Below are 15,984 nucleotides of genomic sequence, written 5' to 3'. Positions count from 1 at the left end.
GACTGAACAAAGCCAGTGGATTATACAACAAGTTACATATTAAAGGAGAGGCCCATTATTCAAAAGGTACACAACAGTATAAGAAGTGACGTTGTATGAAGTCATCTTACTCACTAGATACTCCCTTTTTTTTAAACAAAGAAAAGTCATGTATCTTTTCTCGGGAACTAAGTTTAGCAATGCAGCAGACAAGAGAATTGATCAGCATAGAAGCCAGTAGCAGCTTTAATCAAAGAACACAGGGACAACACAACTCTCATCGCTCCCAGTCTTCTGTAACACAGCTTGTTCAACAGCACCACCAGGAGGATTCTTTACACACACAAACCCTCTGAAGAACATCCTCACTTTGTCAGGTGTGTTTTTACAACCGAGGGTTTTATTTATTTTCTTCTTATGTGACATGTATCTCCCCCTGTAGGTCATGGATGATTAATGATAAAGTACATGCGCTGAACCTCACAACAATATTCAACCTATTCTCCACCAAAGAAGGAAATATGAATACGTCACTTTTTTTTTCGTAACTCCTGAAAATATTTTAAAGGGGTGTTTAGTAAAAATAAATACCAACCTGTACCTCTAGCGTTTTGCCTTTATAGTTCTTATCGAGCAATCTACTCTATATCTGAACATAAAGATCAATTAGCACGTTACAACAAGATGTCTGTATTTCAACAGATATTTTGTCAAAGGTTTTATAATATTCATCTGTAGGGCGAAAACATTAAAGAATGTGTGATTTGCACTTGGATTTAAAAACCATAGATTACATTTTGTGAACAATACAACCTTTCACTTCAGACTTTGATTGCTGGTTACTTAAAACCCCAAAATAATTGAACAGGTTTTATTTTTTAATACCCGTTTTGTATTACTTTGAGGAAAATTCTCAAAATAGATTTAATTGTTAAAGGAATAAGAGAAATAAAACAAAACAAAGACCACATCTTTATCCAGCTCTTTTTGATTTATTGAGAGAGACGGTGCATGATATATGCAGGTGGAAAAATGATTTCTTAAGAAATCCTTCATCTGTTGAAGCTTTTGTGATCTCCTCGGAGCATGACGATGACATTTTTAACTTTGAACGACTGAAATCCCCATCACCTGAATCTTTTTAGTGGATGATTGCTGAAGAAAATGCATCACAAAAAGGGCAATAATAGCAACGTTAGAGCACAACATTGGATTTAAACAGCCAGTGTGCCGCCCATCTTCAAAGTACTGAGTGAATTAGTTTAAACTCTATTCCCTTTGGACCTTCACAGCTCTTTTGATGCGGTCGGTAAGCAGTGTGGGCGAGGTGTCTGCATGTGCAAAGTGGGCGTGTGTTGTTGGAAATCTTTTCAAAGAAACTCTCTGTGCACAAGATGTTACATAACGACAATACAAAAAAACCCCCAAAAAAACAAAGACAAGACAAGCAGTAAACCCTTCTGTCCCTTTACCCACCATGCATCTGCAACTAACTGACCTCTTTTCTGTTTGTTAGTGCAACACTGCCATTTGGAAAGATGCATGTGTCGTATAGGGAAGGAAATAAAGGGGGGGATACATAAATAATATCAAACTAAATAAAACAGAGACAACACAATAGTTCTTTCACTAAAACAAAACACATATTACATAACAGAAATTGTTATTTTTCTCAGGAATGGAGATGTGATTGATGTTAATTCCGAGAGGATGTTCCAGATTTACACGCTGATCCTAAAAACAGACGAGAAGCTGGAAAAAGATATCAGTCAGACAGATATACTCTAGTGGAGTGTCACTCATGTAGCCGTGGTAACATCCATCAAATGGTAAAACAACATCACACAGAAAAAAAAATCACTTCTCAACACTACATGAAATCTGAGATGAATGACAGAGGAAAGGATGATGACATCAGATGTCCGATCTCAGTCCTCAGACCTCCTCTCAAGGATGCTTTCGAAGGTGAAGGGGAGGAATTTGAAGCCCTGGCCAGTGTAAAACTTGTTTTGGAACTCCACCCTGTGAGAAAAAAAAAACAAAACAAAACACAATGATGAAATGTAAAACAATTAGCAGAAGTATGAGTAATGCAGGGACACGGTTTGGGATGGTTTTCAGGTTGCATAATGCTGAGCAAAGCAGTCCCGTCTGATGACCTTTGCTCCTCATAACACTGTTTGCAACCACCTGTGCCTGCTCATGTCTACCGCCCAGCCTGACACCTGAATCTCTTTCCTTCTGGAAACTGATCCGGCTCTATTTTTAAAAGACCAATGCTAATTGATGGCTGGATGACCTTTAAACTGAGGTGCCACAAATGCCTGCCATACTGAAGCCTGTCTGGTGCTGGAAAGTAGACAAGCAGGGGAGTATCATTAAAAAAATATATATATTACCCTGAAATATTGAAATGCAAAAGACTTGAGAACTGACTCCACCTCCAAAAGGTGTTCAACTACAAGATTGCTATTTAAAGAACAATAACTAAAGGTTAAGAATTCCTCACAAAGGCGTTACATGTACACAACTTCCACTGATTGTCCCTGGAGTCACCCAGCGTTGTTGTTGTTATGTAAAGGATTATTACAAGGAAGAGTGGCCACAACTTAAACATGTCCTGCAAGCGTGCCAGTTAAAGTATAAAAAGCAAGATGACATTCAGCAACGCCCGAATAAGACTTGGTGCTACGACCAGCACAAGCCTTTGTTGTCCATTCATCAAAGTCCCAGACTGTTTGGTGTACTGCACAGGAATCGTAAGCGGAGGCTGAACACATTCGAGAGACAGATGTGTTCGAGTCAACGAGCCAGGAAAGAAGAGGAGGGGAAAAAAAAGAACCAACGTTTGGATACTTTTATCTGAGACACACCTTCAGGTCATTTGTTGTACAAATCTGGATTGCGTAATAATCGGACGTAAACAGGACGACCTGGTTTAACCTCTGTTTCACTTCTACTACATCCACACTTGATCAAAATCATTTCAGTGTAGTATCTTTGAGCCAACAGTGTTTACTGTTCCTTATAGTTATGATGAAATCATTCATTTTAGCTTGTCATTAAATGTAATCGTTTTTTGTTTTTTTTTACTTTTTCAACACAAGCTGAAGTCCAGAGTCGACGACTCCAAAATAAAAACCAACTGAGTTACAGAATTCTTTTTCCCTGTAACACAAAGAAGCTCTTCTCAGTTACTCAAAGAGGAAATAAAAGGATGAAACTGTGTTAAATAACTATTAAAAGAGACCTCTTTTGAGGCACCCTGCTATGATCTTCTGACACAGTGGAATACAAAAACTGGCCAGCAGATGGAGCTGGAGGTCATTAATGCTAAGCGCTAACCTTACCAAGTACCTATAGGTTTTTTTTTTATTTTCTTATTTAACTTTGATGATGAAATACAATAACAATAAAAAGTGAATAAAAGAAGACATTAAAGTCAATAAATTGACAATGTCAAAACACAAGTATTAATGAAAAGATGATGTAGGACATGTCTGGGCGTTAGGCGGGACAACTGTGTCATGACATTAAAGGTGAGTGAACTTACCAGTGAAGCCTCAGTGCATGCAAGAAGGCTGACAGGCCTTCCATGATGAGTAGAATGGCCACTGTGAGGACAGCAAAGAAGTAAAAGACTATGGCCACGAGAATAAAGCCTCCGAGCCCGGTGGTGGAGAAGCCGATATGCATCACCATCGACCACAACACCTCGGACAACTCTGTGCAGGGAGGAAACAGACGGATAAGATGTCATCGTCTCAACAGGTTCTTCTTTTAAAGAAAAAGGAGGCAGGGTGCGACTTACGTGCATGAGCCAGACTCAGGGCCCAAAGCCTCAGGTAGGAGGCGGTGTTGGAGATGCAGCCCAGGCAGTACTCTATGGTGTGGATTGCCTGATGCACTGCCACATCTCCAAAGTTAAACTGCGGGAAAGAGACATAACAGTACGTCAGCCCCAATCTTTAGAGCACGCCGTCTTTATAAGAAAAGAAAAAAAAGAAAAAAAAGGTCCCAAGATCCACATTGGAGAAGTCTGGTTCATTGTGTGTGCGTGATCATCCATTGTAAGAGATAGGAAAGCCAGTTCCCCCCATGTGTATCTACGAAGACCCCCAGAATTAGAACAGGCATTCAACCTCTATGGACCCTTTTAAACCATGATGATCAGCTGCCCCTGCTTATGCCCCATGCACATCACGGCTGTAAGGAAGCACCGTCCTACTGGCACCAACGGTTTGAGAAAATCCCTGTAAGAAATGTTTCAACAACGCCGACCAAGCACACACTGAGGGGGTCTAACACTAACGGACACCACTAAGAGCAGCAGCGGTTAGCACCGTACAGAGCGAGGGGCGAAGACAGAGGCAGAGGTTTGGAAGACATGCACTTTGACAGCAAGGGGAAGGGGGGGAGGGGGGGGGGTTCAGGGATGAGGTGTACCCGTCCTACCTCTTCCTCCTCACGGGCCTTGACAGCAGGTGACAGAAGGCAACGCTTGGTTATTGACAGCAAACACACACCAAGATGGACAGACAGACATCAGTAAACAGGAAAGTAACAGGAGAAATGAGTTACTCGCTTACAAAAGTAAAAGCGGGCGAACCAACACAGCGGCACCTGCATTTAAAATGGCGACTGTGTCCTCAAAGAGGCCGACGTGAAACCCCTCAGGAGTCAACAAACATGTTTCCAAAGAGAGAACAAGCTCTTCCGGATGTACAACAAACATCTTATTCTGAAGTTTCGTCACACTGAAGATTCTTTGTATTATAAAGTAAAGATACAAAACTGGACTTGATAAGAACGACAGAGTCAAACAAATCAAATAACAAACTAAAAGACGTTTGTTGATTTAATCTCTCCTTAGACTTCACAGTGATGTCAGAGCGGCAGTGTGAAGCTTGTCAGACATTGTTTCCAAACCAGGCGTTAATCCATTATTGATGTAATTCACTGTGGAAGTGGAAACATGAGGAGTGGGTTCCCGTCTTGTCTGGTTGAATAAATTATTCAAAAAGATGTGAAGTTGATCCTATGACCCAAACTGCTCGCCTGCCGTTTCTCCGTTTCTCTTCAGGCCCCGACACACCAAGCAGACGGCAAAGAACAAGCGGTTACGAAGGCGGCCTGTGGCAAACGCTAGCTTAGCCTTCTGTTAGAATAATGTCTGATAAAATTTTTTTTAAAAAGTTGAAAATGGCACTGGTGTTGTTCGCCAGAAGAGGTGGAGGCGAAATATAAGGAGAAAGAGCACTTAGCATGGATACTACAGCAGAATGCTGGAGCCTGTGTCGAGAGCAGGAGATAAAATGAAACCTCAAAAATGAACAGCCAATCAGAGAGATTCCTCTTAACGACCGCTAATGGAGAAAAAAAAAAAAAAAAAAAAAAGGCCTATGCTGATGGGTTCGACGGGCAGCGACGGAGCCGGACACCGTGCAAAAACCAGGACGACGACCGCTCACCGATTGTCCAACGAGGACTCACGGCCGACCATCTCCTTGGGTGTGTCAGGGTCTTTACAAATGAGAGAGATGAAATGACATTAGAGACCAGAACACGTCTCCTTACCTCAGGCTCCTCCTCTGAGTGTTGCGACAACTGGTCATGCTGGATGATTTCGGCCTCATCCTCCGTGGGTCCGTTGCCCACTCGGATCCCTCCAAAGTTTTGTGTACCCTGAAATAGAGGTTCAATGACACCGTTCATCCAGATGAACAATCGCTTAGATTGATCTGTTTTAAAAGACTTTCCTGGACTTTTTCTTACCATGTTTTTCCGCCACAAATACTGTCTCCTCATAACTAGAGTTTTCACTATCAACATACAGGGAACACAAGCCAAGGCGATTAACACCAAGAATGATTGAAGGACCATCTACAAAGTCAAAGAGGGGAGACAAAAAAAACAAAGGAAAATTATCTTGGTGTTATTTGTTTCCAACCAGGACAAAATGATGACAGAGGTAACTATCAAGTGTATCCAACCTGTCCTCTGTAGAGAGGTTTAACGTTGGGGTCACTGTAGTTGAAGAGGAACATGTTTATAAAGGCGATGAGGAGACTGGGAGCATCCCTGGATGACGCTGCATCGTATGACAGCCATTTGTAGAAGACCAGAAGGGCAAGGTAGCCGAACAGACTGGCCATGAAGACAATCTCCGGGATGAATCCCAGGTAGATGTTCAGAGGCTTCTTGAAATACCTTTTGAGAAACGCAAACAGTCACCATGACGTGTCAGATAGAAATAATGGACTAGTTTTATTTTTATTTTTTTTTTAAAAAAGGAAAAAGGAATAAGGGGGGAAAAAAGACACAAAGCTGAATGAAAATCTCACAGATGGTTGAAGAGACTGAGACTGACTCCAAACAGCATGTGAATGACTCCCAGGACAACGGACATCTTCATTTTGAACGAGTTCAGGAATGTCAACTTGTTGGTGGCAATGTTCCATATCTAAGAGACGAGACGATAGAAGAACAAACAGCGTCACATGTTTACCCGTCTTTGTTCATTCACGGTTCATATATGCTTTTATTGTATGTTGGTTACATTCTCCTTCATGATATTCACAGTTTACATGGCTAGATGAGAATGTTAATGTTAGCACGACCATTCAATGTGTGACTGATTATGATTTTTAAGTGGGGAATAATCGAATGCCACGAGTTGACTTGAAAGCATGTAATGAGGAAGGCTCTCCGTGTCCACCTCGCCTTTTCTCACACTTTTTTTCCCCTGTTGTTTTCATTGGGTAGAGCGTTCGCAGCAAAAAACGCAGCCGCCTTGAGGAAAAGCAGTGCCCAGCATCTTTTTAAAATGTTATCTTTTTTTTGCCGTTTTTTGTGCTGCTGCTCTGAAAAGTTGAAAAATTGTTCACATTTTCAGAAAGGCACTGTAAGCTTACGAACGGATCATATCATTTACTCACATCCTCTTTGCCCCGTGTCTGATCGGGTAAAAAAAAAAACGAACTACAATAAAAAAAAAAAAAAAAAAGAAGGAGCCGTGTTGGTCATACAGTGACGGATGTCAACAGGCTGTTGTCATAGAGACAGTACGGACGTGCAGCACTTTTCTTCTCAGCGTACGAATGTTTCATGAAAACACTCCTGAGCGCACAGCCAGCGATTTTCTGCCCTGGCAAAAAAATGCAAGGTGGACACGATGCAGAGCGAATGGAAATACACATTACAAAGACAAATATTTACCGGATCGATGCCAATAGGGTACGGCCCTTTAAACACTCCATCTACAGCTGGGTCCAACTGCAACACTTTGTTGCCTTCAAGCGTTGCAAATCTAGGAGGACACAAAAGAGATTTTTTTTTTTTTAAACTCTAATACTGCTCACTCGCTTGAAGCTCCAGTGAGGAATTAGCAATGATGCTTACGTCCAGTTTCCTCCTACTCGAGAGTCAAACATGGGCCTGACACTCCAGCCAGAGCCAAACACGTTGAGGGACTTGGAGAAGCAGTCGTTGTAAATGATCCCAGTGTAGATGGAGAATATTCCCATCAGCAGGATGATGTAGCGCCCAGCGAACACCATGCTGAACATCTGTCACGGAAGAATCAATGACCGATCAAATAGGTATCGCCCAACAAAAAAAAAAAAAACAGACTTGATTCACAGCAGCTTTGGTGTCCGGTGTACTAAAAGTAAGGATGGCGTAGGAATGATGGGATTGGCCATGAAGGGGTCCATACCTCATTGTCGTTCTTTTGTGCCATCAGCCTGCTCTCTCTCAACACGAGGTAGAGGGCGGCGCACGTCATGAGCACCCCGTGGCCCAGGTCACCAAACATAACAGCAAATAGGAAGGGGAAGGTGATGATGGTGTATGGCGCTGGAGACAAGGAGGTGGGGGTGGGGGTGGGGGGGGCAGCATCACATGAGGACGTATGAGAGACACATAAAACAATATACAACGTGTCCTCTGAAGGTGAGGTGATAATGGGTGATGACGCAGCAGGACTTTATGTGACTGCCGTTTAAGGCAGCTACACTGACTTTAAAAAAAAAAAAAAAAAAAAAAGGATGACCACAGTGGTCAAGCTAACGACTGACAGAACTCTGTACGGAGAGACGTGTGCTAACCTGGGTTAATCTCCCGGTAGTTGCCGATTCCATAGGCATCCACGATGTTTTGGAAGCCTGACGTGAACTTGTTGGTCTTGTTAAAGGTGGGCGGGGTCTGCTTGGTCTGCATCCTGTTGAGGATGGAAGGCACCGTGGAGCCGCTCTTCTCCTAAGAGACAAAGAACACCAGATTCTGATGGAGAAGAGCTTTCCCTTCCGCGCTCAACAGCTCGGACAACGAATCGAGAGATTCTCCACTACGACCGACGATTTCATGCACAACGAACACAAAACGTCTCGCAAACAAGATGACAGATTTGAAACCAATATTAAATCATTCCATATTATTATATGAGCAGCTGGCTAACCTGCTGTGTTTACTATCGATAGCTGCTACCCGGTCTTCCACCGACTGCTAGCTATGAATTTTCACCATGATGGGAATGCGTTGCAACCAGTTTAACTTGGTTGTACAAAAAAAAAAAAAATATATATATATATATATACACACATATGGGTTAAGGTAAGCAAAATATTGTGTAAAACATTGACATGGTTGGCAATGATCCAGTGGAATAATTAAACCTTGAGCCACTGGAAAAAAACTAAATCTGAGAACAAAGAAAAATGTGAAGGCTTGTTTGTCGGAGAAACTGGTTGTGCAACATTCACCACGAGGCGAGGCGAAGCCTTGAGCTCAGTTACTCACCGTCCCCCTGCGCAGGGCGAACTGGATGGAATCCAGGTCGGAGACGGGACACCACACCTCGGCGATCAGACACTTCTGAGTGACGTCGATGTTGCAGAGGTTGAGGGTGTGGTAGATGGCCTTCATCTTCCTCACCTTGATGAACCACACTCTGACCGTCTTTGCTGCCGCCTGCAGGACCCTCTGCCTGTGATCCTCAGTCTGGTTCAGCACCTTTAAGGAGGGGGGGGGGGAAATCAGGAGTAGAAGTGATCAGTGTGAGGATGGAATCTTTGACATGAATGTCTTACATGTTGTTCGATGTCACGCGCAAATGTTTATTGTAATAAATGTTGAATCTGTGGCACCACGATCAGAGAAGACTGGCACAGTGAGAAAACTACAGAAAGCAGCAGTGAATCATAAATAAAGGGTTTACATCTACAGATGAGTTTACATTCAAATGATAAAGAGCTTCAGACTCTCTAATAATCCACGTGGATTTTTCCAAATGAGACGTAGATTATGCTGCTATGTGACTCACATTCAAAGCTAAATCCTATGATGAGCAAATCCAAGAATATTACAGCTCTTTGCCGTCGGGCTGAAGGTGCAGTCTCGTCTGCTGTGGAGAGGCTTAACGGCTCACACACAGCTCATCGTTTGTTTGTGTTTTTTTGCCACCCAAACATCTGTGGCGTTCTTCGTCACAGATGCAATTCCGTCACAGCAACAAACAGAACATTCACACGCTGGCATCATCGCACGTCCGTCTCCTTCCAGCAGTCTCGAGCACGTGTGAGAGAGAGAGAGAGAGAAGTGCAGCGGCTACGACAAAAAAGGGGGCTGGATCTGTTGTGGAAGTCTGCGTGCCCTGATGTCAATGTGTCAGAGAGGGAGGAAAGCTATCGGCTCTCATTTACAAAGCTTGGCGAAGGAGAGATTCTCCGGGGAGAAATCAAGGCACCAGAGAGGTCTGACAACACCAGTACAATAACAACTGAGAGGTGTTTCTATGGAGAGAGAGAGAGAGAGAGAGAGAGAGAGAGAGAGTCTGCCTGCTCGAAGGCCGTCACTAGCCATGGGACGGGAACGCTAGACGGCCAAACAAAGATTAGCCTGGAAGGTTTGGAGTTCTCACACTTGAGTCTGTGTGATTTAATCAACTGCTATGACAACACGTCGGCCTTGGAGAAAATCGGTTCGAAAAAGTAGGAAGGAAGTGGAGTTATGAAGTAGTTAGAGTGACATGTATGTCTAAAGTCATCTCAAGAGAATTTATGATCACCTCCCACCTTATCCAACATCCTTAAGGTAACCACGTCAAATGTGAATAATCAAAGTAAAAGCTGTAGGAATTGAATGAATACAATCATTCTACATATAAAAGTTATCTGCTTAGAGCCGAGGGAGGAAGCTGAGAGTGAACAGTGAAGTGTCTTCATGAGTTTTGCAACTTCCTCTGACAATCTTCTTTTTTTTTTTTTTTTTGGGGGGGGGGGGTTCCTGACCATGCACATAATCAAAGAGTACTGGCCAGCCTTTAGTATGCTTTGTGCAAGTCAGCAAAGTCAACGCTGCACAGCCGTTTGGCCTGCATGTGTATTTACCATTTGGAGATCCTCAATTCGTGCATTCACTCCTGCCAGCATCTCTTTCCTCTCCTGGGGAGTTTCTGGACACGGGTACAGCGTTGCTCTGAACCTTTAGACGAGTAAAGCAGAGGAGATCAGGATCTGTTTGCCTGGAGCGTCTCGTCAAAGTGGAGAAATGTTTGGTACTAACCCCTCACAGATCTTCCTGACTCTGTTCTTAAGCTGGTCACCCTGGAAGAAAATGATGAAGACAGACTTGTGGACTTGGTCGCCCTGTGGAGAGAGAGAGAGAGAGAGAGAGAGAGAGAGAGAGAGAGAGAGAGAGAGACAGAGAGAGAGAGAGAGAGAGAGAGAAATATAAATAAATATAAATCGAGCTCTGGAGCTTTTAGAGACAACTAAACACGGATCAGTTCTGACCGAAGTCGGGTCCTCCAGTGGATCTTCAATGTCTGCCTGCCTCAGGAAAACGTTTCCTCTGCAGACTCTCCACAGCATCCTCTCAAATGTGGGAATACGTTCCCTGCCGATCACTCCCGCAACAAATCTGAAACACGCGGGGGAAAAAAGATCTGTTGGTAACTGATGTGGATAAAACTCTTTAAAGCGTTAAGAAAAGTTTTTTTGTTTTTTTTAATCCCACTCAAACAGAATATGTCACAAAAGAAATGAGCTCGGACCTTCACGCAGAAAAGCAGAGAGAGTGCTTTTAAAAGAAAGTTCTGTTTCCTCAAACATACAGTGTTATCTTCATAGCCTGATGTCAATGAAAGTGTAGTAACTGTACTTGTTTGTGTAAAAGCCTGAGTCGTAACTTCAGCTTGCAAACACACCACATGAAAAGTAAATATGTTTGTAGGTAAAAAGGGAATCAAGTGAAAGGCTCATTGTTGTGGTTTTTTTACACTCTTAATAAAAGAGCCGTCATTAAGTTTTACTTAATTTCTACAGTAACATGAGATTTCCTCTTCAGAGTGACCTTTGTCACCTGACTAAGCTGGGCAGTCTGAGCTGCTGTGTGCGAGCTGATTGGCTGCTTGTAACACTCTGAAGTGAACAGAAAGGAAATTTCCCCCCCCCAAAAAAAAACAAAAAACCCCAATCCTTTTGAAGTGGAGGAAAGACCACAAAAGCAGCCTCACCCGAGTCTGAGAGGAGCCGCCCTGTTCAACTCAGTGGGGTCTATGAGGTTGGAAGATTCCTCCAGTAAACTGGGATCCTCCATCTGAAATTGAAAAAAAAAAATCAGTTCACAGATTTACTACAGCACACACACACATATATCCTAAACCATTCTTGTTAACACTGCTTTTATACGATTTGAATTTAAATGGATGTTGAGATTTGGACAGGAAGAAGACACAGTGGTTACTTATTAAAGAGCTCCGTGTTTGGCTGAATGAGTCACCTCATTTAAAGCTAACTTCAACTTGTAAAGAGGACTTTAACAGTCGGGCCACTTGTGTTTGTGAAAGCAATGAAGTGGAACTGATGTTGTGGGCAGGCAGAGCTTTGTTCCAGCAAATGAGAAGAAATGTAGACGGGGATTAGATCTGCTCAAACTGAAAAGAGGAGTGGATTTAAGGCTTATTAGCTCATATGAAGAGCTGGTGTGAGAGCGCCAAGTGAGCCATGTGAGCAACTAGAAACGATCACGAGTGAAAGAAACACCTTCTGTCAGATCAAGCAGCAACAGCATGCCTTTGAGGGTGTGAGGGTGTGTGTATGTGTGTGTGTGTGTGTGTGTGTGTGTGTGTGTCTATATAATGGTGAACAGTGCAGGTGGCTTATCAGTAGAATCCGTATCAAACAGCTAAATGTAGACAAAAGGACTTTGTTTCACATTCTCCACAGTGGAAACTTTCAAACTCGACGTGATATGTTTCTTAAGCTAAATTTGAATCTCACAAATATGGTGATGAACACTTGTGAATTCAAAGCCAAGCTCCTCCTCCGGGCCACCACAGTGTCTGTTTTGAGTGGCGTACACGCCGAGTAACGCTGACCTCGTCAAAAAACTGCTGAGTGCGACGCAGGATGTGCTTGAGCTCGGTGAGCTCCAGGAAGTTCTTCTTTAGCGCTTCTTGGTTGGTGTTGATTTCCTTCAGCTCGTTTTCAAGTTTCTCAAACGTGGCCTGTGGTGAGAAAAAAAAAACCCAGAAAGTGTCAGCGGAGGAGACGCAGAGAGTTCACGGTTTCCCTCTGAAGGGAAAAGAGCCGTCACCTCCAGGTCGATCATGTCCCTCGGGAAGGGAACTTCAGGGTTCTCTCCCGTGTCCACCATCGGGAGGTTCGCCTTCTTGATTTCTTTCTCCACGAATCCTTCAGGTGACGAGATAAAGAGGGGTTCAGGTGTTCATCGAGTCATGTACGCAGTACAAAAAGGTTAAAAATCACAGAGAAAGGTATTTTATGTTTTAGAAGACGTCGGTGCTGAAGTGTCACCTCCCACCACAGAGGCGTCTGACTTACTCAGTTTTCGATCCATCTCTTCACATCGTCGAACTTCATTGACAAACTTCCGTTGGAACACGTTCACATCGGGATTGAGCTGCAAAACAGAAAAAAAAACAAAAAAACACGAGTGAGGTTGTAACACAACACTGAAGTGCACCAACACCAGCAAGCTGCTCCACCATGAATCATTTATTCATACGGACAAATTACATAGCTTTCCACTGACTGAGACTCTGATAGTCCATCGAGTGGGGAAAAAAAGCCTTTTACATTATTATTGTATAATATTGATTTTTAAAGATACACTGTGTAGATCTGGTGTTGACATATTCAGTTCTACATTTTCTGAACTAAATGCACAAACTTTACTCAAAGTAACACTGGAGCTAAAAAGCTACCAGGAGAGTTATCTGTACCTTCTCTACCATGTCACACCTTTAACTCTGGAGAGAATCAGTGTGTCGAATGTGAGACTTAAGAGAGCTCAGTGCAAACACAGACCTCCTCTATTGTCAGCTCATGCTCTATTGCTCTATCACAAAGCTTCCCTCAGGGATTTTAAGGAATGGGCTTTCTCATGCCTGGGATGAGGGGTCAGCTGGGACCACATGATGAACACGATGCAGAAGGAATGCACTCTCTCAACAATGTAGACAGGAACTCGTTCTGCACAACAGCTTACATTTTTATTTAGGAAGAGGGTTTTAATTCCGTCGAAAAATCAAAATCGAAAAATCAAAAAAAAAAAAAACTATAGTGACTATAGATTGAAAGAAAGAAAAAGAAAAAAATGCAATCGGGACAATATCGGACTCACATCCCGGAACTGCACCATCCCGATCTCTCCTAGTTCACTGACACAGCAGTACGCAGCCTCTGACTGCAGGAAGAGCTGAGCCAGCGTCATCTCCTCACTCCTGAACAGTTCCCCCATGTTGCTGAAGGACGTGAGCGCTCAGCAACCTGGATACCAACCACAACCTGAAGAATGAAAAAAAAACAAAAAAAAACATTATTCTATGATAGGAAGTAAACATCTCACACACTTTTTCATTTTATGAACACGCACGCATGCACTCACACACGCACACACACACACACACGCACTCACACACGCACACACACACACGCACACACACACACACACACACACACACACACACTACCTTCAACATTCAATACTTGTAACTGGTTGGCACACAAGTGTCAAGCCCAGTAATGAGGGAAGCATGTATCGGCTGTGTGTTAGTGTAGCACAGAGGTGAGAGAGAGAGAGAGAGGCAGAGCATGTGGCAAAAAAGAGAATTAGAAAAAAATATCAATCATCTTGGCCTCATGCTGATCTCATGACCACAGCAGGAATGTTGTTACACATCATAGTTTTCTGCTTTACAACATGATGGACTTTGAACGGGCTATGATCTGGATAAATGACGGAGAGCTTCTTTTAATAGTTACAGTTAATGTAGTTTGTCTTTTAATAATACAAAAAGGTAACGATCTTTAGAGATGATCTTGAAGTCAAGCAGTGCCACCTCCAACTGTAAGACCACACAGAGCTTATCTTTGGATTACAGGGGGAGCACGTGACCTGACGCTCGCGTTAAGCCTCCCACTACATCAACGCACATGATCTGCTCTAATCACGCAAAAACAAGATCTGAAACTTGACCAAACTGTGACAGTCTCAGAGGACGAACATGTTACAGAGATCTGACTCCAAACACACACTGAGACTATGACCACTTACTGCAGAGTCACCTGTCAAACCTGATGTTAAAGGCTACCTTCATAACATCTGATAAAAAAATTCATAGAGCTTGGCATCGAGCTTCTTAAACCATTCATTATTAATAAATCACCAATTTACCAAATGAGCTTGTATAAACTATATATCATCAACAATACAAACCGAGTTTACGGATGCTACCCTGATTAGCAGTCGTCATTAACGTCTAATATTGAGACAACCTTTAGTAAATATCAGGAAAATACCAACTTTTAAACTCCCCTACTAGTAACTAATAACAGATCATCAGTGTGAAGTCTGATCACCTTAAAGAGATCTTTCGGTAATTTCAAGTTACATAAATTATATGGGACTAGCAAGATAGCTAAAGCTAACAGAGCGCACCTGTTGTTCAATATTTAATTTAACCAACAATACAAAAATAACAACTCAAGTAGTTTCAATCATTAGTAGCAGTTTTATTAATTACAGCTCGACTACATTTTTTTCAAAAAGTGTCCTTACTGTTTTAGGTGGAGACAGTCTCTCTCCTCTTCTGCTGCCTTCTCGGTTTCCTCCGCGCATGCGCAGTTTGTTGTGGCTGTCTGTAGTTCAGCAGGCGACTCTGCTTCTTCTTCTTCTGTTTATTTTACTGCTGTTTTCATGATCAACGTGTCAGTCACGCCTCCTTCTGGATTATGTAGTTTTCTTCCTTTGCATAATAATGAATAAAATAAAGATTATTCTTTCTTTCTTTACACTATGTCCGTTAACTTTATGATTATCAACCGTCGTGATTAGAGTTCCGATCTTCATTAAAGATATATATCCCTATGTTATTATTAAAATGGTGAAAGTTGCAGATTGTACCTTACATATGATATGCGTGTCTTCTGCTCTTCGCAACACACAAGACTGCAAATTACTTGAAAGACAGAGAGGAAAACATTAGCTGACAATAAAATAGATGGCTGAAAGTTTTTTTGTTTTTTTTTTTCATTCAAAAACTTTATTGAACGTTTCTTTTAGTACAAACGTAGAAAACAAGTACATCAAAATTGCAACGTCAATATACAGCACTTCATTACAAAATAGAGAAAATAAATGACAATCTTAAGAAATAATAAATGAGGTCTGAACTGAGAAGAAAAAGGAAATTAAGGAGAAATAAATAGTAAATGAAATATACAAGGGTATGTAATGTTAGTTGTCTAATACTTTGGGAAAGAGATGGCTGAAAGTCAGCATACTGTACACGGCTCTCTTATTAAGTTTTATTCTGAAAGTTCTGACCGGATATGTTACTATTCTATTGCAGTTCAGATGTAATTACTGATGTTGACCACTTGAGGGCAACATAAATTAAATTGTTGCTTCGATGTGACGCGTAGGCTAGTTTGCTAGCTAAGTTTCTTACTATCTAATTTCATTTTCGTCTTAAATTTC

The 15,984-nt window shown here is 42.2% G+C and overlaps 1 protein-coding gene across 7 annotated transcripts; it reads right to left on the bottom strand.

The window, feature by feature from the left end:
• Positions 1 to 949: 949 nt before the first annotated feature.
• Positions 950 to 15,289, bottom strand: atp6v0a1a (ATPase H+ transporting V0 subunit a1a). 7 transcript variants are annotated; one of them, XM_079367161.1, is made up of 22 exons: positions 15,064 to 15,287; positions 13,627 to 13,790; positions 12,825 to 12,903; positions 12,577 to 12,674; positions 12,359 to 12,487; positions 11,495 to 11,577; positions 10,773 to 10,899; positions 10,543 to 10,625; positions 10,368 to 10,461; positions 8,779 to 8,991; positions 8,088 to 8,238; positions 7,697 to 7,836; positions 7,381 to 7,547; positions 7,198 to 7,288; positions 6,324 to 6,442; positions 5,973 to 6,189; positions 5,755 to 5,862; positions 5,557 to 5,664; positions 4,435 to 4,479; positions 3,791 to 3,908; positions 3,533 to 3,704; positions 950 to 2,001 (listed from the first exon to the last, which is right to left on the bottom strand). In XM_079367161.1, exons 2-22 carry the CDS (start codon positions 13,741 to 13,743, stop codon positions 1,908 to 1,910), a joined length of 2,553 nt encoding a protein of 850 aa, XP_079223287.1. In that variant the 5' UTR covers positions 13,744 to 13,790; positions 15,064 to 15,287; the 3' UTR covers positions 950 to 1,907. The 7 variants fall into 7 exon arrangements, with proteins under 7 accessions (XP_079223287.1, XP_079223288.1, XP_079223283.1 ...); XM_079367162.1 differs by having other exon boundaries at positions 4,435 to 4,452; XM_079367157.1 differs by having other exon boundaries at positions 10,543 to 10,899; positions 15,064 to 15,289.
• Positions 15,290 to 15,984: the final 695 nt, after the last annotated feature.

The sequence above is a fragment of the Symphodus melops genome (assembly GCF_947650265.1).
Source record: "Symphodus melops genome assembly, chromosome: 17".
Taxonomy (NCBI): domain Eukaryota; kingdom Metazoa; phylum Chordata; class Actinopteri; order Labriformes; family Labridae; genus Symphodus; species Symphodus melops.
The sequence above is the reverse complement of the archived record's forward strand: the minus strand, read 5'-3'. Positions and strand labels throughout refer to the sequence as shown.

Coding starts and splice junctions, on each gene's coding strand:
- atp6v0a1a (XM_079367157.1), bottom strand. CDS start 13,743: ATGGGGGAACTGTTCAGGAGTGAGGAGATGACGCTGGCTCAGCTCTTC. Junction 12,675..12,824: donor AGAGATGGATCGAAAACTGA/GTAAGTCAGACG, acceptor CGTCACCTGAAG/GATTCGTGGAGAAAGAAATC. Junction 4,480..5,556: donor ACTCAGAGGAGGAGCCTGAG/GTAAGGAGACGT, acceptor TCAATAACCAAG/CGTTGCCTTCTGTCACCTGC.